The following is a 24,347-nucleotide window of genomic DNA, read 5'->3' as shown; positions in this document are numbered from 1 at the left end:
CAATCACCCCTGTTTATGTCCACTTTAAGCATTCGGATGAAAGAGTTTCGGATAATTGAGTTTTTACTATATACAGTCGTTATTTCTAAAAGATTTTTTTTTTTTGTGAAAAATCTATTCATAATCTTGTGAAAATAGGGTCCGGTTTTGTGATTTTCTAAAACATGACAAAATCCATTGGTCATCTTAGACTTTAAGTAAATAGTGTTTTTGTGGATGTGTGTAAAATCTACATATAATTTTCTGAATTTAAATTTCGTGTAGAATCGAGTTTTTTCTGCAATAGTTTTTTTCTATCGAAATATGAGAAAATAAGGTCCTATTTTTGTGAAAAAAAACCCCTCCCCCTCAAAAATCATTTTTTTCAAAGGGTTGCAGTTTTAAAATTATGAATACAAAGATGTCATGAACTCCATTTTTCAAAAGAATAATTATGCAAAGGGTCCGTTTTTAAAATAAAAAAAATAACGTGAAAGTTTTGTTTTACGATAAAAAAAACTTTTGTAACGTACGTTTTTGCGGTGCAATATTTTTTGATCAGTCCGTTTTCGCGGTACATATTTTGTTATGGGTTCCTTTTAACTTTGACATTTTTGTGTTAAATCCGAGTAAACTGATCCAAATTTCTCCTAAAATGACCCTTGATATATTAAGTTCCAAATCCGAAAACCAAAGTTTATTATTTTTTTTATATATTTACATTTTAAAGCTAATGTACATTAAATAATTGGTCTAAAAGCTTAAACGCTTCACACCCTGTATATAATTAGCCTAACATCAATCTCGTTTTCTGCTTTTTCATTTAGCTTCTTTTATTCCTAATTATCTCTTTAACGATGCGTTCTTTTGAAATTTAGATACATGTGTGTAATATCTACATTTAGACTCGATTAAACACTGATTATACAGAAAGTTTGTTTTTCTTAAAAAACCTAATTATGTCATTATTATTATTGAAATTTCTCACTCCATTTTCAAACAAGTTTTGTCATCTGGCAATTGCATATCAAATTGATTCTTAATTACTCGGTTATAATCATCGATTACGTGTCTAGAGTAATGGATTATATTAATTCTATAGACTGTGTTTATAACTATGACAAAATTCGGTTTAATTCAGATGAATATAAATTCGGAAGACATCTTGAATCAGATGGGTTGAAATGGTCATACTTTAAACTGAAAACTGAATTTGATTTATAATATAAATGTACGATATATAATATAAATTCGTAGATTGGATAAATTAGACGATATATTATATAGATATAGAATATTTATTATATCAGGTATTATATTGGTATATTATAATAATTAGACCGAATTTTTAGACGGACTGTAGTGTTTTAATAATTACATGTTTTGTACGAATTTATATGCTGTACTTTTATATTTAAACATACATGTAATCGGCTTTTATTCAAGAGATTTTTTATATACTTTCTATTTGTATTTATTTTTTAACGTATTGCATTGCAATGTTAACCGATTGGTACACGAACGTAAACAAGTGCGAACCGGTTTCAGTTGCGTAAAAACTATAAAGCTGTATAGTATCAACTGATAATTAAGATTTTACATAGAATCTTATAGTGCGTCTAATAATTCGACCAGGGACTATAGTTGCCCAATTCCTGATGTCCATATTATTACAGCGATTATTAAAGTAAAGTTAGTCCAAAAGCTTCGAATTCCTACAAAGACAGCACAGAGAGTACTTGCATTACTTTTCTTGAAAGTTCGGTAATCCCTCTAAATTCCATAATCTGGTTAAATCCATGCTAGAACATTTATTAACTTGTTCCTCGCATGCGGCATACAAGTAATGCCAGGTAGAACCAAAAATCAAAAACACAAGTTGAACGTCTGGTCTAAAACCATTAAGCAAAGAAGAACAGTTAAGATAGACAAGGGTAAGTTGCTGAAGGAATTCTTAGAATTAAAAAAGAAGATGAAATTGCATAGGAGAAAAAAAAACCCTTGAAAAAAGACCAAGATTGCTGAAAAATTAAAATTATGCATTTATTCTGGGATTATGCATACAATTTTAAATTGCGTTTTCCCCATTTTCCATCTCTTTGCAAATGTATAGAACCACTCAATTAATCTTATTTTAAATTCCACAATTTCCGTTTTCCTCATTTTCCCTCTCTTTGCAAATGTATAGGACCACTCAATTAATCTTATTTTCAATTCCACAATTTCCGTTTTCCTCATTTTCCATCTCTTTGCAAATGTATAGGACCCCTCAATTAATCTTATTTTCAATTCCACAATTTCCGTTTTCCTCATTTTCCATCTCTTTGCAAATGTATAGGACCACTCAATTAATCTTATTTTAAATTCCACAATTTCCGTTTTCCTCATTTTCCATCTCTTTGCAAATGTATAGGACCACTCAATTAATCTTATTTTAAATTCCACAATTTCCGTTTTCCTCATTTTCCATCTCTTTGCAAATGTATAGGACCACTCAATTAATCTTATTTTAAATTCCACAATTTCCGTTTTCCTCATTTTCCATCTCTTTGCAAATGTATAGGACCACTCAATTAATCTTATTTTAAATTCCACAATTTCCGTTTTCCTCATTTTCCATCTCTTTGCAAATGTATAGGACCACTCAATTAATCTTATTTTAAATTCCACAATTTCCGTTTTCCTCATTTCCCATCTCTTTGCAATTGTATAGGACCACTCAATTAATCTTATTTTAAATTCCACAATTTCCAGTGGTAAAATCAAAAATTCTATTTATATAATAAAATTACGATGTTCGACACAATGTAATTATCGTATTTTCTTCCTAATTTTTTTCTTCATTCATATTTTAAAGAAAAAAGAAATTAACAAATTCGCGAGCTTAACCTTTCATAATTATTATTATTATTAATTTTATATTGCTTTAACGTGTTTAAGAGCGTATATTGTAGTTTAATGAATATTCAGTCATCATTTGAGACGCTATTTGTCCTTTTTAGATTGATTTCCTGTGGTGGTTTTTGTGTCGCTTAGAACAAATGTTTCATGGAAACATGAGATGACTGCTGCGCCTCATGTCCTGATTTTTTTTACTGCTTTTCAGATTTTTGATAATTATTCTTGCAAAGCGACATCTAACCTAGAAGAGCTCCCTGAAAATGTTATTACCTGATCAGCATGTGTTCTAGGCATGTGATTGTTGCAATCATCCTTAATTTCTTGTATTTTTAAAAAAAGAAAAATACTAGCTATTGATGACAAAAAATGGGGATTTTGCGCCTGGAAAAAAAAATCGTATTTTTGTAACAACATAAGTATAATCGCTTTTATTTTCTTTTTATTTATTTATTAATTTATTTTTTTCGCTTCACAAACCTTTTTTTTTTTTTTTTTTTTTTGTGAAAGCTTATAACCTCAATAATAACGAAAATATCGTTTTTTTTTTCCTTCGAAAATTTAGTTGAATCCTTTGAATTGTCAAAAATTCAGATTTTTGATAATTATTCTTGCAAAACGACATCTAACGTAGAAGAGCTCCCTAAAAATGTTGTTGCCTGATGATCAACATGTGCTCTAGGCATGTGATTGTTACAATCATCCTTAATTTCTTGTATTTAAAAAAAAATACCTGCTATTGATGACAAAAAATAGGGATTAAGCGCCTAGAAAAATCATCTTTTTGTAATAACATAAGTTTAATCGCCTTGATTTTCTTTTTATTGACTGATTAATTTATTTTTTCGCTTCGTTTAACTCACAATTTTTTTAAATATTTTTATTTTTTATTTATTTATTATTATTATTATTTTGAGAAAGCTTATGAGCTCGATAATAACAAAAATATCATTTTCTCCTAAAAGGGGAAGAAAATGTACAGTAAATTTTTGTTCAGATCGGGTGAATATTTCCATCTCTTAGCTACCACTTTTGTTTCAAAAATAACATCTGTAGGATTTCAGATAAAATTTCATGCTTTCCAAATGCGGACTTAGGTATAGGGCTTTAGCAATACAAGCCATATTTTCAGACTGATCGGGAGAGCATTTTTGGTTTAAAAAAAAAAAAAGAAAGAAAAAGAAAGAAAAAAAAAACGCAACTAATTCCTTGTAGGCAATAAGATGTTTCAGTGTATTGTGCTGTAAGATGATAGAAATTCCAGAAATCATGTAAAGTATCTATTTGGATACTATGCCAAGGAACAGTTTGATGTAAAATATATCATCACCTTGGAAAAAATCTGGCTTATTACTATATTGCACAAGTTTATCCATTTTTTATACATAATAGTGGCCTCGTCTATGAACTATAATAATTAAATAGTACCGATACCTCTTAAAGTGCCATCAAAAAGTTCTCAACGAAGGCAAAATTACCCCCAATACTTGACCCAGGAGTTCCCTTGTCTTCTGGATTGGGTTCAAAATGATAAGGCAGGCTGCAGTTTTGAAATTCTATTTTAGCAAGCCACTTTATTCGAAATCTACCGTGAGGCACTTATGTTGTTTTTTCATTGCATGGCAAATATACGGATTTGATTATTATAATTTTTTATTATCAGAAATTAAAAGTCCGATTTATAAAATATATAAATCGTATAGATTGTTCTCAATTGATATTGTTACCTGAAAAGTAAGTAATAGTTGTATCAAAAAATAAACAGTTGCTTCAGAAACAGTAAATATAAGAAAAGAATAATGACTTTTTTTTTACCCATAAACTCAAGAACTCTACCTCGTGACTAAACTAAATCTTCTTTTAATCATGATGCAACGCAATGTTTTTTTACTACATCATTTTTCAAATAATTCTCACAATAAAATGAGTTTTAAATACCATATCGAAATAGTTTCTTTTCTAACAAATAGCTTAATTTTTTTTGTAAACTCCATTTCTTACATTTTCATTGTAGTATTTATTAAATAGCTTCACTTTATTTTTTCCCCATTCATATTTAGATCTTTTCACACTCATAACTGTCAGGTGTTTGTTTTTCTTTTTTGTTTCTTTTCTGTCTGGTGTATTTAGTTTGTCGGAAGTCCATATAGGGAGTGTTTGGCGTGGGCTAGAACCTGTTCTTCTTCGAAATTTGTGGTTTTAACGTGGGCTGTAAACAGCATCACCACCTAATAAGTTGTTTCACATACGGTACTCCCTTTTTGTCAATTACTGTTATTTCCATAAAATATGTATGAATGGTATTCATATATATCTTCCTTTTTTTTATTTAATTTTTACGGCATTTTACTCTGATTTGGGAGTTGACCGTTTCTTGAAAACTTACCTTGAAAATAATTTTTTTAGCAATTAATTATTTTTCACTTTTACTTTTATGGTACAGTGTTATTGAATTATACTCGATGAGTTTCAATGTGCTTTTATATTTTATGATATATATATGTATACAGTGAAACCTGCCAAGTTGACCACCCTTGTAAGTTCTTTGTAATTTGACCACCTGTCCATCTTGTATGTTGACTACTGAAATAAGTCAATTTTGTCTAGGAGTATTATGAAATTCTATTCTAAAACCCTCATAAGTTGACCAGAAAAAAAAATTTCAGAAAATTTTCTGTCATTTTGCAATGTATGTTAAAATTTCACAACTGTTCAAATAATTTTGTTTTGTTAAAGTTTTCAAATTACATGTTTTCGCGTTCTGATATTTTAAGAAATTATTTTTATTAAGCACTTCACATGCATAACTAACGAAATAATTTTTTTAAAAAAGTTAGTTAAATATTAGAATTATATGTTACAAATTGAAGTTCATTCAGGTTTAAACACATTTCTTAAGATATTCATTTGGCTATTTGCTAAATAAAGTTTAAGTCAAGTAAAAAAATTAATTTTATTCTATTAATTAAATTCAAGTAAAAAATAAATTTTTTAAAATATATAGCAATATTCTGAATAGGAAACGAAAAAGTAAACAATGACCCACCCCCTCTATAAGTTGCCCACTTGTCTAAGTTGACCACTAAAACAATGCACCACAAGTGGTCATAAATATTCTATATTTATATATTATATACGGTTTAATTGATCCAATCGTCAAATTTATATTTTATATCGTCTGATATAACCAAGTGATACACGCACGTAAAAAAGTGCAAACCGGCTTCAGTCACGTAAAAACAATAACGCGTTATAGTTGAAATATCCTCAATAGTAGACGAATCATGGATTAGACTCCCCTTGCGGTCAAGCCTACTGTGGGAGGTTCTCGTGGTCTTCCTCTTCATGTAACGCAAGTGCGGGTTAGTTCCATCAAAAAGTCCTCCACGAAAGCAAATTTCTCGCAATACTTGATCCAAGAATTCCCTGGATTAGGTTCAAAATTACAAGGTTACGGTGTTGAACATTAGTAGTCATAAACTCAGAGTTGGACCGGCTGCTCAATGACGGTTATAAAAGTAATAATAAAAGTCTATAGTGAAGTGAATGATCATTGATTTTACAAATTGTTCCATTTTTGTTTAAATTGCATTAAAAATGTCAGGCACAATTCTGAATAGCGTTATTCCTAAACTGCTATCTTAAATCGTGCTTTTATTCCCAGTAGGTATTTATTTAATTTTAATTTAAATCTTAGCCATTTCGTTCAAAGGAAATTTTCAACTTAATCTTCAAATACATTGATTTTTTTTAAAAAAGAAAAAAAAAATTGCCTGAACGTTTGGAAAAAGTAGGTTACTTTTTTTTAACAATATTGGTGGCTTCATTTCCATTTGATCCTGCAATCTTCAAGTTCTTGATTGATTTTTTAAAAAAATAAACAAAATAATAACAAGCAAGGGAGTTTTAGTAAGCTGACATCTGTAGGCGGCAAGGAAAAGTTAAAAAGAATGATTCATGAAGCTCACCAGTCTAGTGACGAAATTGGAAAATCGAATTTTATCAGTATTTAAGAGAAGTCGGATGTCTTTCTTTATCTTTTTATTCATTACTCTTTATCTCTCGAAAATTTTACACCTCAGAAAGTAAAACATATTAGATTCTGTTGCCCTACATATTTTATATAAAGGGCTAGGTGTAGGGTTAAAATAAAAGCGAAAGAGCCAGAATTTTGCTTTAATGTTTCATACTTCAAATTTAAACGAAACGACTTATGTAAGATGTAATACATTAAAATGATGTTATTAACTAAATAAGATGTAAAAAGAAAGAAAAGGAGAGGAAATCGAAAATCCCATAAGGAACTTAAGAAAAGAGATTTTTTCCCCTCAACTAAACCAGGGCTGTGGACTCATCACTCTGGTTATTTCAAAAAATTGCTAGGTCCTTATATTAAAAAAAGATTTTTTTTTTTTTTTATATCTTTTGAAAATTATTTACACAAATATTTATCGGTATATGAACAGAAATATTACTTGTCTCAATTTTCACTAGTTTTATTTTTTTTTTAAGAAATAAATTCTACTTAACGCTTTTAATTTAATAATAATCGTCGTTGAACAGCCGACCCAATTTTATGGGTTTACGGCTATTAATGTTTAACTCCGTAGCCTTGTCAGCACTGTGGTCGATGCGAGCTGGATGCGGAATTCGTATCGACTGGGATTCGAACCCGGTTCGCCTCATTGGAAGGCGAACCCTCTATCCACTGAGCCATCGCGGCTCTGCTTAATGCTTTTCGTCTAAAAAGTAGTTAACAGGCTTGCGTTTAGGCTACTCAATAGACGATTTTATAAATTCTTGCCGATAATATTTTACAGTAACGCTCTTACTGTAGTAATATTTTACGTGTAATATTTTAAAATAAAATGAAGTTAAGTTACTCTATATCATTTAAATCCTGGTATTTAAGATTTAAAAAAAATTAAAAAAGTCAGGCATATTTTAAAATTATTTTTACAAATATTCATTTAAATACTTCAAAATACTGATGATTTCTTTTCTTTTCTTTTTTTTTACTATTTATGAAATGATTTGTATGCGTTTAAGAAGGGGGGGAGGGCTAAAGGTTTTAATATTATAGACGTTCACGCAGGCCGAGTCGGGTTGGACGTTTATTTGCGTTGTAATTTAGTTGGAATTTAATTAATTCGAAATTAACTGTTTATTCTAATAAAACATGTTTGGCTTATGCGTTCCTCCTTTAGACTTCATGATTCTAGTCGCAAAATATGCCATAATTGAACTAGTGCGTTATTTTTTATCACTGTGCTCTTCAATTATTGAAGTAATTCAAAATCTACTTAATTAAAGCTGAAATTATAAGGCGATGCATTTTTATTTCTTTTTTGGAGTTGGAGTATATTTTCCCTCCATTTCAGTTAAATTTTTACTTTCGCTTTAACTTTTTCACCGAGTAAAATAGTTGACATATTAGAATATATTTTTACTCTACTTCAGTTAAAATTTTACCTCTGCTTTAATTTTTCCACCGAGAAAAGTAGTTGACGTTAGAATATATTTTTACTTCACTTCAGTTAAAATTTTACCTCTGCTTTAATTTTTCCACCGAGGAAAGTAGTTAACGTTAGAACATATTTTTACTCTACTTCAGTTAAAATTTTAACTCTGCTTTTTATTTTTCACTGAGTTAAATAGTTGACATATTAGAATATATTTTTACTCCACTTCAGTTAGAATTTTACCTCTCCTTTTATTTTTCCACTGAGGAAAGTAGTTATCGTTAGAATATATTTTCACTCCATTTCAGCAAAAATTTTACCTCTGCTTTAATTTTTCCACCGAGGAAAGTAGTTAACGTTAGAACATATTTTTACTCTACTTCAGTTAAAATTTTAACTCTGCTTTTACTTTTTCACTGAGTTAAATAGTTGACATATTAGAATATATTTTTACTCCACTTCAGTTAGAATTTTACCTCTGCTTTTATTTTTCCACTGAGGAAAGTAGTTATCGTTAGAATATATTTTCACTCCATTTCAGCAAAAATTTTACCTCTGCTTTAATTTTTCCACCGAGGAAAGTAGTTAACGTTAGAACATATTTTTACTCTACTTCAGTTAAAATTTTAACTCTGCTTTAACTTTTTCACCGAGTTAAATAGTTAACATATTAGAATATATTTTTACTCCACCACTTCAGTTAGAATTTTACCTCTGTTTTTATTTTTCCACCGAGGAAAGTAGTTGACGTTAGAATATATTTTTACTCCATTTCAGTTTAAATTTTACCTCTGCTTTAATTTTTTCACCGAGTTAAATAGTTGACAAGTTAGAATATATTTTTACTCCACTAGAATTTTACCTCTTTTTTTTCCACAGAGGAAAGTAGTTATTAAGCCCTTTTTAGAAACTCCCCATACTCTCTCTGAGTGAAACCGAGTGTACACCGCAAAAGTTAGTAGTTACGAATACTTCATTAATACCAATCAAGTGACCTAAATATAATTATGACTAATATGCTGAGTAATAAATAAACATCTCTTCAGATCTCCTTATAAAGTGCACAACATGTTTTGAAAAAAAAGCTACCTATAAATATTTATACCACGTGGTAATTTCCACCCACTCCCCGTTCTTCTTGGAGCAATTAGCAATGATGAAATGCCTTCATAATATAGACTTTAAAGAACAATTTTATGCTTTCCATTCATTCTACAGTCTAATTGGTCTGACGGACTTAGTAAGTGCTCCTATTATGAAAATAAATATGTTCTGTGACGACCTTGCGTAGTGTTAATAAGACTAAACACATTTTAATTCTTTGTACCATTGTAAGGAAAACAAGGCGAATGTCAAATGAAGGACCAGTTGAAGTTAGGCTAGCAGGTGGATGTCCATCTGTGTTTTTCACGATTTGCCCTCATTCCAACCTTGGCGAGTGGGATGTATTTCGGTAGTGATGTAGAGTTCACTACCTTACCTTACACGCTAAAAAAACAGTATACATATGAAAGATTTCTTCTAAGTTGTTCTTCACAAGTTAAGAGGATTAAACTTATATTGTGAAAGAGAGGGCCGTTATTTATTGCGTCAGTTTTGTTTACCTATTTCGTGCGTGTTCATATTTTATATGGAATCGACAAAAACTTATTTTTTAAATTATCCTTCGCTTATGTTTTCTGTTACAACTTAGTTGGTTTTAACAACTGGGAATTACTAGTTTGTTTATAAACTTGACATTGATCAGAAACCTCCAAAACACGATGAGTATCACTGTAATTGCTCATATAGCTGTATGAAGTATCATATTGATTTATATTTATTTCTTGTGCCTTTTATTTTGTTATTAAAGTTATCCAAATAATATTGACGTGTATAAATTTTCATTGATAGATGCCCCTGAAATTTTTGATATGATTTTTTTCATAAACGTCAAATTACATTGAGGTGTATTTTATTTTATAACCTACGTTTAGCAGCCGACGCAACTTTGAGTTTACGACTACCAATGTTCAACTTCGTCGACTTGTAATTTTGAACCCAACCCAGCAGACAAGAGAATCCTTGAATCAAACAGTGGGAAAACTAGCTTTCTTTGAGGACTTTTTGATGGAACTAACCCGCAATTGCGTTACATGGAAGGCGAAAACATGAAAACCTCTACGGTTAACCTCTTCCGTTGGGTTACAACGACAAGAGGATTCTAACCCATGATCCGTTTAACTCTGAGGATATTTCACGTCAACATTGTGGTCGGTGCGAGCCGAGAGCAGAATTCGTATCAATCAGCCACCGTTGGGATTCGAACTTAGTTCCATCATTTCGGAGACGAACGCTCTATACTCTAAGATACACATTTTTTTTTTATACACGCCAAATTTCATTGACGTGTATCAAAAAAGATGTTTTTGTCAAGAAATCCATTTTTGATGTCTGTATCCTTAATTTTGGACTCTACTGCATATAGAAGATGTTCTGTAGTCAACGCCCTTAAAATATGTTTTAAGAAATCTTGTTAAAATTCAATTTAACAAATCACACATTTAGTATCGCAAATTCAGCGAGGAAAAAATAAAAACACCATCGATATTTAACGAATCACTATTGAAGAAGGTAGGACTAAACATTTCAATTTAAATGCCTGTAAAAAAAAAAAAAAATTTATATATATATAAATATAAAATNATACTTTATCTTAAAATTTTACTTTTGTATCCTTAAGAAACGATAAATCTATGTATTGACTATGAAATTATTATAATTAAACTACTAAACATACTAAAACTTCTAAAAATTATTTTTTTAACATAATTTTTAATTTTTCACAAATTGCTCCTAAATTTTCACAAAATAGGTACCTCTCAGAAAAACCAAGACAGACCCCTGATATATATTAAAAAGGATTATTAACCACACATTTAAATTTCATCTGCAATTAAACTGGTTTTGATGTTTTCCCCTTTCCTTTCCTCACTAGTAATTCAACAGATTTCAATATCGTTTTAGAATTTTCCTCACTATTTTATATATGCTTGCTTTTTTCATAATTTGTTCAATATATTGTTATTGAAAATACATTTTTCTTTAAAAAATGCCATTTCTATTTCATTGGCATTTTACTTGAAATAATTTCATAGAGGCAACCATAAGATCAATTTGAATTATAGGTTGGATCTAAATATAATCAGAGGTTTCAAAACTAATCACAGGTTATAAAAACTACTAACTCACGGAACCCTTTAAACTCCTTCACGGAACCCAAGGGTTCTGCTGCATGCCATTTCGAAACTACTGCTGTAGATAATCCCCTCCTTGACCGACACATCAGGTCCTCCTGTCACCTCCGTTGTCTGTGCTCATTCGTAATTTGTCTTTCTGTCGATTCTGTCTTACAAAAGTATTAAGTACAAAATCAAATTCTGAAATTCACCTTTCAACTGAGGAATGAATAAATTGGAAGTTGATTTTCAAATTAGAATAAATGATTTAATAAAAATACGACTCTTTCAAAATTCGATTTCTCAGAAACTATTCAACCGATTTTGCTCAAATTTCGTATTAGACCATTTAAAATTGCATTCTTTGAAATGCTGTAAAAATTTTTGTATCTTACAATTCAAAGGTTTTTCTACTGTTATTAAATAAAGTAATAAATTTTTACTAGAAGTTATATTTTGCATGAAATTATTTTGGTAAAAATGAATTGTGTGCAAATTTTTCTATTATTTTTTTAAGGGAGGTCTATTTGTTTTTTTTTACGCACTCTACAAGGTGTTCAAGAACACTTTTTTTTCAATACAAATCTGTGGTTTAATTTCAAAACTATTGTTTTAAATTGAAAGGTTGCAATCTTGAGGTTTGACGCATTTATTTAAATATCACGTTTAGAACTTAATTGAATCTTTAGATGATATTACAAACTATAGGGTGCGACTCCAGACTCTTAATTCATTTCTTAAAGTTTTCCTTTTTAAACCTTGAGAAACTAATTTAATTTAATATATAATTTAATTTTGAAACTAATTTAGCGAAACTAATTTAATTAATAATATAATTTTATTTTATTAATGGCTAGCTACTCTTATTGTTTCTCAAATAACAATCAATCAAATAACATAGAAATTCTCATTATTTTTTTCAATGTAATGATAAATATTCTAAGATGCTTGGTAAAAATTTACATGTCTTGCGATATTCTTCATTGATATGTAATTTGCGTAATTGAAAAATTTAATTTACTAGTTTAATTAAAGGGTTATATATTTCTGGAACAAAAATAAAATACTCGGATGACTCAACCAACTCAAATATCTATCAGCCAATAGATAATGAACAGCTCTTCTGCATTTGCACTTCATTTTCTGTCTTTCTCCACTAAGCTTTAAATCTTCGTCATTTTGAAAATATACATTCAAATTTTGTACTTTTTTTAGAAATAATTACATTTACACATATGTGGGGGTTTATGGGCTTTCATTGCTTGCTCAAATTATGACATCGTGGGATTTTCGTTATGCTTTAGCCTAATCCATGTTGTAGGTCATTAATTGCTGCAAAATATACGATGTTAAGCTTTTAGTAGTATTAAAAGAGTTATTTGATAGATAAGGGATCGTTTATTTGAGCTGATTGTAGGGTAAACTAAACTAACCAGTGAAGGAACGCTTAAGCTTCGCTTGCCTTTTAAAAAATCATATTAATTTCAAAATTCGTAATTTTAGTTAAATGACAGTGTCAACATATTTGTTACTAATTGCAAATTATGAAAAAAGTTGTAGAGAACTTACATAATATTGTTTTAAAGTTTTGGAGGTTCAAATAACAAGTAGTAAGAAGACCAAGTGAAGGAACAGCTCTTACCAGTGAATGAACACCCAGTAAAGGAACACTTAATTTTGGTTATTTTTTAATGCTCTTTATGAATTTATAAGCCATACAAATATTTAAAAACAAGCCTATTCTTGAAATTATAACATATAAATACTTGGAAAATGTTAACTTTTTTTTGTAATCATGAATTGAAAATTAAAGTGTCAACATATTAACACATACTGTTCATTCACTGGGAAATCTATGCCCAGTAAAGGAACATGCCTGTTCCCTCACTGGTTAGAAGTTGTTTTTCGTATTTTTAACATACTTTTGATGCGGAACATCACTAAAGGTACAAGAAAATTAAAGTTTATCTTTTATTTTCATTAACTTAGAAAAAAAACCAGTAAAGGAACACTTGTTCCTTCACTGGTTTTTCATCGTTTGGTGATCCAGTGAATAAACACCCCCTTATCTCAGTACTTTATTATGCTATGATGCTTAAAAAAAATAAAACGTAACTTCAATAACTATATTTTGAATTCTCTTTTTCACAGTGAGAAAAATAAAACTATTACATGCAATTAATTCCACTTCAAACATATAAATACAAACACTCACCTTATAATTTTTTCAAAGAAACAAGGTGTTGCAGAGATAATAACAACTTCAAACATTTTTCCAGAGAAGTTTATTTGACCAGGTAATCCAAAACATTGCTAGATAACTTCCTTTTGTTTGGCAGTAAGCTATTGTTACCAATCAATCTAAAGAAAAACTTTCAAATTCTCATTTTTAATCAATATATATGAAATGTTCCTTCACTGGTTGGTTTACCCTATTAAAACACTATATTTCAATAATTGTTCTTTTTAATCTTTGAATAAGGAGTAAAAATTAAAAGCTCCATAGAATCTTCTGCATTTTAAGTGATTTCTTCTGCAATTTAATCTATTATTTTATTTTTATAACTTTCGTTGAACAGCCGACCCAATTTTGAATTTGCGATTACCAATGTTCAACCCCGTAGCCTTGTAATTTTGAACCCAATCCAAAAGGCAAGGGAACTCCTAAATCAAGTATTGGGGAGAAATTTGCCTTCGTGGACGACTTTTTCATGGATCCAATTCGCAGTTGCGTTGTATGGTGAGGAAAACCTCCCACGGTTAGCCTGACGGGAAGGGGACTCTAACCCGTGATCCGTCTAATGCAGAGGATATTTTCGCATCAGCGCTGTGATCGGTGCGACCTGGTTGCAGAATTTGTTTTGATCTGTCATCGCTGGGATTCAAACCCGGGTCATTTCATTGGGAAGCAAGAGCCATGAAGGCTCTCAGCAATTTTATAGTGTATGTTCTGTTGAGTGTAAAAGTGCTGGTACGATAATAATGTATCAACATAGTTAAAATGTCGAAATGGTTAAAAATACGACAACCATAGGCACGCCTCCCAATAAGGTGATCCAGGCTCGAATCCCAGCAATGGCTAATCGATACGAATTCTGTCCTGGCTCGCCCCAACCACAGCGCTGATGTAAAATATCCTCAGTGGTAGACTGATCATGGGTTAGAATCTCCTTGCCGTCGGGCTTACCCTGAGAAGTTTTCGTGGTTTTCCTCGCCATGTAACGTAAATGCAGGCTAGCTTCACCAAAAAGACTTCCCAAAGGCAAATTTTTCTCAATACGTGATCCAGGAGTTCTTTTGTCTTCTGGATTGGGTTCAAAATTACAAGGCTACGGTGTTGTAGCTTGGTAGTTGTAAACTCAAAATTGGGTCGGTTATAAAGTATATAATAAACTAAAAAAAAGATTAAAGCTGACTTTTGTTTTGTCATTTATTTAATTGTAATACATTTTTACAAGTATTTGAGCTCAATGTTTTTGCAACAAAAATATGTGTTTATTTATTTAATTTCACTATTGTGCAATTCACTACTCAATATAAGAGCAAAATATTTATAACTGTATAAAAGCATTCTCAAAATATAACTGCGGAGTTCGAAAACGTAATAAACAAATAAATAAAAATAATGTGTATTTTAAAAATATACTGTATGTAAAATTATAATAATGTATTGCATTTAATTAAACTCTATACTAGTAACATGAAGTACTGAAATGACCGATTTATACTGAATATTACCTCTAATATATACATGAAAAATAATATTTTCAGTCATATGCTGTATTTTGTAATAAAAGGAACATTCCATATTTTCTATAGATTGTTCTCTTGTTAAAAATAAATCACTTCCTTTTCTGCACTTGCATTTAATCTTTTTTCGTAATACGTAATAATTTGGAAAACTCTGAACAGATTTATTTATTATTTTATATATTGCAATCTTATAGTTACTAAACGAATTCCAAAGTGAAGATGTTTTTTTATTGAATATTACTCCAAGAAAGCGTTCACGGATATTTCAATTCCGTATCCGTGATTTTATCTACTTTATGAAAACACTCTTAATATTAATCAATCCGATATGTTAAAAAATAAACACTGTTTTATAAATATATCTTTTCCTAAACGCTTATGAACATTCCAATTTGAAATGCGATTTAACTATTTTTGGAAATTGATTTGTTAAAAAATTTATACGTTAAGAAATAAACATTGTATTATAAGTATATATTTTTATCAACGCTTACGAGCATTTCAATTTGAAATGCGATTTAACTATTTTTGGAAATTGATTTGTTAAAAAATTGATATGTTAAAAAATAAACATTGTATTATAAGTATATCTTTTAATAAACGCTTACGAATATTCCAATTTGAAATGCGATTTAACTATTTCTGGAAACTGATATGTTAAAAAATTGATATGTTAAAAAATAAACATTGTATTATAAGTATATCTTTTCATAAACGCTTACGAATATTCCAATTTGAAATGCGTTTTAACTATTTTTGGAAATTACTCTCGGAAGTTTTGATATAAATAATTTAACCCAAAAGATCAATATTTACTTTTGATTTTTATAAACTTTTTACTTCTTTAATATCCTTAATACTGTCACCGCAATAGGACAACGCAAACCGTATGCAAATAAACATCGGAAAAAGCGTGACAGACTGAATCGAATGTACTAATTTCGGCGTACACGTATAATACTAAAATATCGTTAGTGCAATCGTATAATACTAAACGAATTCCAAAGTGAGGATAATTTTTTGTTGAATATTACACCAAGAAAACGTTCACGGATATTTCAATTCCGTATCCGTGATTTTATCTACTTTATGAAAAACACTCTTAATATTAATCAATCCGATATGTTAAAAAACAAACATTGTATTATAAATATATATATTTTCATAAACGCTTACGAACATTCCAATTTGAAGGCGATTTAACTATTTTTGGAAATTACTCTCGGAAGTTTTGATATTAATATTTAACCCAAAAGATCAATATTTACTTTTGATTTTTATAAACTTTTTACTTCTTTAATATCCTTAATACTGTCACTGCAATAAGACAACGCAAACCGTATGCAAATAAACATCGGAAAAAGCGTGACAGACTGAATCGAATATACTAATTTCGGCGTACACGTATAATACTAAAATATCGTTAGCGCAATCGTATAATACTAAACGAATTCCATAGTGAAGATAATTTTTTATTGAATACACCAAGAAAACGTTCACGGATATTTCAATTCCGTATCCGTGATTTTATCTACTTTATGAAAACACTCTTAATATTAATCAATCCGATATGTTAAAAAATAAACATTTTTTTATAAATGTATCTTTTTATAAACGCTTGCAAACATTCCAATTTGAAATGCGATTTAACTATTTTTGGAAATTGATTTGTTAAAAAATTTATATGTTAAAAAATGAACATTGAATTATGAGTATATCTTTTCATAAACGCTTACGAACATTCCAATTCGAAATACGATTTAACTATTTTTGGAAATTGATTTGTTAAAAAATAAACATTGTATTATAAGTATATCTTTTCTATAAACGCTTGCGAACATTCTAATTTGAAATGCGATTTAACTATTTTTGGAAATTACTCGCGGAAGTTTTGATATTAATATTTAACCCAAAAGATCAATATTTACTTTTGATTTTTATAAACTTTTTACTTCTTTAATATCCTTCTATACTGTCACCGCGATAAGACATATCTTTTACCGCAAACCGTATGCAAATAAACATCGGAAAAAGCGTGACAGACTGAATCGAATATACTAATTTCGGCGTACTTTCTTTTTTGCTCACCTTTAAGTGTGCTATTGTTTTTTCTCCTTAGACGAGTAGTCGTAGGGGTGTTCAGTCTGTGTTTGTGTAGGCCGCAAAGAAGCAACCAGAGTGGTTTTCTTATCGTAGGCCGGCAAAGACTTGTCGAGCCGATCGCTTCACTTTTTCTCCAGTCATAGATTTGTTACCCTGCGTTAAGGGTCATGGATTCGTCGACTACTCATTCCGATCGCCGTACGGTAACCCGCAGCCGTGTTTCGTCCCGGGTCGAGCCGGGAGGGACCACTGTCATTCGGACCTCCCGAATGGAGCCGGGTGAGACAACAGTAGTCCGGACTTCCCGGACTGTTGAACCAGGAGAAACAACTGTTGTGCGGACGTCCAGAGTAATTCCAGGAGAGACGTCCTCGAAAATTATCCGGACATCACGCGTCGTTCCCGGAGAAACGACAGTTGTGAAAACGTCCAGAATTATTCCAGGAGAGACCACTGTAGTTCGCACATCCAGAATTATACCAGGAGAAACTACCGTTTGTAGGAGCACTGAGCCAGAGGTGACCACTGTGGAGCGTACTGGTAGTGGTGGTACGGTACATCACACCACTCGTGTGGTCAAGCAGGTCAGTTCTACGAATGGTGATAATAAAACGGTGACTGAAACAACTGTCACCTCATCGAAAAATGACACCCCTCAAAGAGTTAGGACCGTAACCCGCACTACCACCAGACTTGTCACAACACCCTCGAAAAAATCGAAAGTATGTTATTATTTTTTTTTTTGTTCTCTTTTTTTGAAAATAATTTGTTTTAATCATTTAAAGCATTAATTTCATTTTCCTTCCTTTATTAAGCTAATTTTAAACATATAAAGTACCTTATTAAAAAAAATTAAAACGTTTTGTAAACCAATTTTTTTTCAAAGTTGATTTTTAGAATTATTTCTTAGTATTCATATATCTTCTCGTATAAAGTTAAAATTTTATGTACTTTTGAGGTTATTTTTGTTGTGAATTTGCCGTAATCTGGTAAATTAATTTACTTTTAACTCAGATCGATAGGTTAAATAGATAATAGGTTGGTAATCAAATCTATCTTTTTGTTGTAAATTTGCCATAATTCGGTAAATTAATTTACTTTTAACTCAAATCGATAGGTTAAATAGATTTTAGGTTGGTAATCAAATCTATTTTTATTGTTTATACAGTTAGTGATGATTTTTTTTTTTTTTTTAGTAAATTGTAAATATATCTTTAAAAAAATTTTTAACACCCAATTGTATTCTGATTATATTATAAACGTGAAATCTGTTTTTCTCCCCTCTAATTTTAGATAAAATATTTCCAAAAGAAATATTTACTACAGTAAAATTAGCATGTGCTTATGCTACAGTTCTTTTACGTTTGAGGATTTTGATCTTTTATTCAATTATAATATTAGTGCTAATTTTTTCACTGATTTCTAAAATTCTCTATGGAAAAAAGAAAATAAATAAAATTACTATAATATGAAAAAACTCGAATCAGCTCTTCATTATATTCATCAATCTTGGATATTTATTTTCTCATTGATATAGAAAAATTTTAGAGTTTTTTTTGTTTGTTTTTTGTCTCACCCCGTGCTACCTGCTTTAGGGCTTATTTGTGATTTTTTTCAATAATAATAATAATTATCGTTTAACTAAAAAAAAGTTTAAAAGATATTATTTTTTGACAAAATATTCAAACTATGTTTTTTTTTTAAATTTTTTTTTGAAGTAAAAAATCTTCTCATTAAATAAATATAGAGAAATGTTTTTCTCCTCCTATTTTTTTACCTCCATTTTCTCATTTGTCTTTTCACTTGACTTAGTTTGATTCAGTTTCCTCTTGTATTTAAAATTGTTCGATTTTGGCGCTGTCAAGCTGCTTCTGGCTCTTACATATTAACTGAATTAACTTGTGTATTCTGTGTATGACCTAAAATTCTGTGTATGAAACCAATCCATTAAAATATGAAGCGAACACAACGTTTTTCGCAGTAATGAAGATTATTAATATTGTTTGTAGATATCTTAAGCTCAAAATGAATTTGGACGATTCTCTAAAAACTTAACATTTTCAAATCACAAACTCTTTAAAACTAAGAGTACTTTTAAAAAATCCAAAAAATTCATACTTTTTATGAGGCACTGAAGAGAAAAATAAGGAGTACTCACTTTGACCCTTTGATGTAGATGGGACACTGGTGTCCCATTTATTTATTTGTTTCATTATATTTCTTTGCTGCTCTAATTGCAAACAAAAATATATTTTGGTATTTTTTTTAAATATAAAAAAACAGTGCAAATAAGTGCAAATATGAAAAATTCTTGTTTAGAAGTGAGCCGTGTTTGGAAGATTTTATCTTAAGCGCAGAAAAAGACAGGTGTTTCATGCTGTATTTCATAACCATAATTATTAAAATGCTAAATATAATGTTTTGCACTGATTTTAACTTAAATTAATACAAAATAATAAAAAAAAGTATGGAAAACATGTTTAATAAAAATTCAAAGGATTAACGCTGCTGGCTGACTTAAATCAATCCTTTGGCTCAAGAAAATGTCTAAAGAGTGACAGTTTTGCATATCAGGATTATGACATTTTCTTTATATATGACCTGCTACTAAGTTCATACGGCAGATTTAGGCTTAAAAAAGTTCTTCTATTAAAATCATCACATTATTACACATTATAATAAGTATTATTTTTAAAGAAATATTTTAATGCATAATAAAACTGTTGTACAGGAAAATTACAGCTGAAACTGTTACTCACTTCAGTTTAGAATTTCAAAGCTATAATAAGAACATGAGTTGATTCAAATCATCAAAGCATCATCAAATCAATCAATCGAATCATCAAATCAATCAATTCAATATAATGGTGGTTATAAACAGTGTTGCAGACGTATGATTAAAATTTCTTAATTTTTTCCTAAAATATTAGAAAAGTTCCCTGGGACAGGAAAGTCAAGTGAAAACCTTAGAACAATCTTTCAAATAATTCTTTCTGGTGAGTTAAATAATTAAACGGATTCAAAAAAAAATTATTTTACACCTTCAAATATATATAGTTTACTAATACTAATTATTGAAATGTTGATGTAAAAAAATTTTAAATTAATTAAAGTTTAAAAAAAGTTTCGTACAAGCCAGGAGAGTGACTTACAGATAATTTTTTCACGAAATTTTATTGATGTTTAACTATTTTATATGCCAAAGGAAAATTATGTCTTAAAAGTTTTTAAAAAAATTTGGAAAATCATCCTTTGGCTTATGAGGCTCTAAAAATGAAATCTAATATATTTCTCTAAGTGTTCAACTCTTTTGTTACCAAAAATATGGTTTAATTGTTATACTTTGCAGTCATTCTTTTATTTTATTTTTTAAATTTTAAAAATGTCACTAAATTTTCGAAATTATAAGAAATATTGACTTGTCTGTGATTTTTTTTTTTAAAGACTTAAAACATTTTTTAAATAAAATATACGTTTTTATGTTTTTTAATCGATTATTAATTGTGAGAAATATTCTTACTTTCTGTCCCGCTTTAAATTTTCTGTAAGAAAATTTATAATTCCGGAAAGGAAAAAAAAAAAAATTTAAAGTCTGTTTAGTTCCTCAGATCCAAATATTTAAATTTTTGTTTGGATACTATTTAATTCCATTAGCTACCGGGTTCATTCATATATTTATTTTTTTTTATCTTAAGCATCCTGCTTTTTTTTTTAATTTGATAATTTATATCGCAAATTAATCCTTCACTTCTTGTTCTATACCGAATATTGATTTGAATTCTCAAACCCTTTTACTATTATTTAGAGATTTTTAAATTTGGAAAAGAACAGTGCTGGCTCATGGGGGATAGAGCGATCGCCTCCCAAAAGAGGTAAACCAGGTTCGAAACCTAGCGGTGGCTGGTCGATACGAATTCCGCACCCGTCTCGCACCGACCACAGTGTTGACGTAAAATATCCTCAATAGTAGATGGATCATGGATTAGAGTTCCCTTGCCGTCAGACTAACCATGGAAGGTTTTCGTAGTTTCCTCTCCATGTAACGCAAATGCGGGTTAGTTCCTTCAAAAAGTCCTTCATGAAGACAGATTTCTCCCAATATTTGATCTAGGAGTTCCCTTGTCTTCTGGATTGGGTTTAAAATTACAAGGCTACGGATTTGAATATTAGTAGTCGTAAACTCATTGGGTCGGTTCTTCAACGACGGTTATAAAATAAAATAAACTTTTAGAAAAATAAGTTTAAAAATAATAAAATCTTAATCGAAATCATACGGATCATTAAGGTCCATAATATGCAATCAAAATGTGAAAAAAAATATAAGGCCATAAAAATAAAGCTATAAAAGCTGCGACAATTAGCCGAAATGCGAATTTGGGCGGTTATATGGTTGTTGTAATCTAATAAAAATATTAATAACGATAGTGGGGGAAAAAGTATCGTTTTCAGCAATATAAAATAATCGTTTGGTGGAACTCGAAGATTGTTAATAAATAAACTGACATACTTGAAAAGAACTTAACTTTAAAAACTTAAAAAGAACTCACCTAAAAGTAATGATGGTCAAATTACTTGAACATCATAAATTATATTATCAAAAATTAAACGGATGAAACGCTGATTATTATTTTTCTCCACTTCTGTCTGCCGATCGTTCAATATTTTACTCTTAGAAGAGGAGTTTACGAACGAACGCCCTTGACTGGAAGAACGCTTAAGTTTCGTTAAATGCGATGAAAACGAAAGTGATTTATATTATTATCGTTATGAAGAAAATTAAAGTGAAACTATTGATGCGATTTTTGAAAATGGTTAAAAACAATATAATTTTGCTAATGATAATGAATCAGGCTTTTTCTTTTTAATTTATTCTTTTCTTAAGTCTAATAGGACGAAGGGTAATTTTTTTTTCCATTTCTCCACGATGGCACAGAAAATTTATAAAATGTTCCAAAAACCACAACAAATAAGTTCCTCGATACAAATTCGTACTCAAATCCAAAAAAAGTAGTTAAAGATTTTTTTCTTCTTCCATATTCAAAAATTTATCAATAATTGATTTTGTAAGTTAAAGAATTTTCAATAATGAATAGCTGTTTCTTTTAGATCTAAATAACTGCAAATAAGTGCAAATTTGAAAAATTACTGTTTGGCAGATTCTACCTTTAACGCAGAAAAAGACACCGGTATTTCATATTTCGCTCTGTATTTCATAACTATAAATTATAAAAATGCTGAATATAATATTCTTCACCTATATTAATACAAAATAATGAAAAAATATACTTACTAATAGTTCTGTGTCAAAAAATTAATTTAAAATTCTATTTCATAAAAAAAATAACAATTTGAAATGGAGTGATGTCGTTCATTTTAATTTTTACTTTACGCGTTTCTTAAATATAATGTAAATGATAAATTCATAAATGTAAATGAATAAAATAAATATTTAATCTGTCAAAGTTTCTTTTTAGTTGTAGGAACAATATAAGATTATAGTAATTCGAATGTAAAAATTATATGTTATTCTTTTTTGTTTTGTTTAAGCTATATTGTGTTAAAATACAGTTAACTTATTCGACATTATAGTGCTAGACAAAATATAAAGCGGAAGTATATTCTACTATTTAATCTGGGGACTTGAAACGTAAAGATCCTACAAACAGTGCGGAAATAAATAAATAATTAAAAAAACGGTCCACTCTGAATAACTTTTAATCTAATGCAATCTGGAAAATATGGTCCCAATAATTAGGTCAGGAGAGCGGTCCAATGTTTGGACTTGATGTTAATTTTACTTTTTAGGTATTTCACCATATCTCGGGAACTTTCTAGGCGAATTGAAAAATGTTTGCACACAATTATAAAATTCGTTTATCCAAAAATAATGCCATGCAAAAAATAACTTTTAGTAAATATATATTATTCTATTTAATATTAGTCGACAAATTTTGAATTGTAAGATGTGCAATTTTTTACATTTTAAAGAATGTAATTTTACCTGGCAAAATACAAACTTTAAGTGAAAAAATCGTATAGTTCCTGCGAAATCAAATTTTAAATATAGGAATTTTTAACGAGTAAAAATAATTTGTCAATTTAAGGTAAATAATCTAGATTTAAAGACCTACAAAAATAAAATTTAATACGTTCACTACTGCCAGCCGAGTACAGGTGTTTCTCTTCTATTTTTCTTCTTGCAAAAATTTTTTTAAATAAAAATTTATCATTTCGATGCAATAATGAAAAATAACTTAAAAAGTTAAGTTAATTAGTTAATTGATACTTGTAATCTATCAATGAAGAATTGTAATGTTTAAAGATAAAATCGAAGTTTAATTTTTGTATTTTAGCAACCAATTTAATTTTAAAAAAATTCATATTTCAATAAACAATGTATAATTGTCTGGAGTAAATATAATAATTTCTGCAAAAACAGTAAGATGATAATATGCATATTGCTATCACCTGATCTGTTTTATTAATACAAAACTGTTGGAAGATTTTCGTCTCGCGCTTAAGAGGGATTGGCCACGAAAACATTACATTTAACACAAACACTTTTAACAAATATATGAAAATATTAACGCAAGCCTTCAACAACATCTTTAACTATAATTCCAAGTGTTAAGTTGGTTTAACTTTTCGTTTTTTTGCATCGAGCAAAGTAATTAATAATTGTTTCTATTACTTAAGTTAGTTAAAATGTAAACTTTTAAGCATATTCAAGGACAAATTAATGTAAAAGGCCATTTTTATAATAAATGGAAATTGAAATATACTGGATTAAACCGGTCTTTAAGTAATTTAGTCTCTTTAACTATGTAGCTTAAATTAATTTTTCTTTCAAGGTGAATTTTTCATAATTGCAAGTCTCAGCATTATAAATTGTTTTACGTACCAGAAAATGATGGTTATCTGGCCGGCGCCTTCA

The 24,347-nt window shown here is 29.3% G+C and overlaps 1 protein-coding gene across 8 annotated transcripts in view; it reads left to right on the top strand.

Moving 5' to 3' along the window:
* Positions 1-24,347, top strand: part of LOC107443336 (dystonin) — a 289,005-nt gene that overhangs the window by 134,667 nt on the left and 129,991 nt on the right. For 3 of the 8 annotated variants that reach the window (XM_043041043.2, XM_043041039.2, XM_043041045.2), the window contains exon 1: positions 17,428-18,135. The exons of 4 other annotated variants lie outside the window; for them this stretch is intronic. In XM_043041043.2, coding sequence (XP_042896977.1) covers positions 17,581-18,135 — 555 coding nt within the window. In that variant the 5' untranslated portion in view covers positions 17,428-17,580. Of the gene's footprint in view, positions 1-17,375; positions 18,136-24,347 lie in introns of those variants that run through there. One more of the 8 variants, XM_043041037.2, reaches the window with a different exon arrangement.

The sequence above is a fragment of the Parasteatoda tepidariorum genome, chromosome X2 (assembly GCF_043381705.1).
Source record: "Parasteatoda tepidariorum isolate YZ-2023 chromosome X2, CAS_Ptep_4.0, whole genome shotgun sequence".
NCBI classification, from domain to species: domain Eukaryota; kingdom Metazoa; phylum Arthropoda; class Arachnida; order Araneae; family Theridiidae; genus Parasteatoda; species Parasteatoda tepidariorum.
This window is presented reverse-complemented; position numbering and strand designations above follow the sequence as displayed.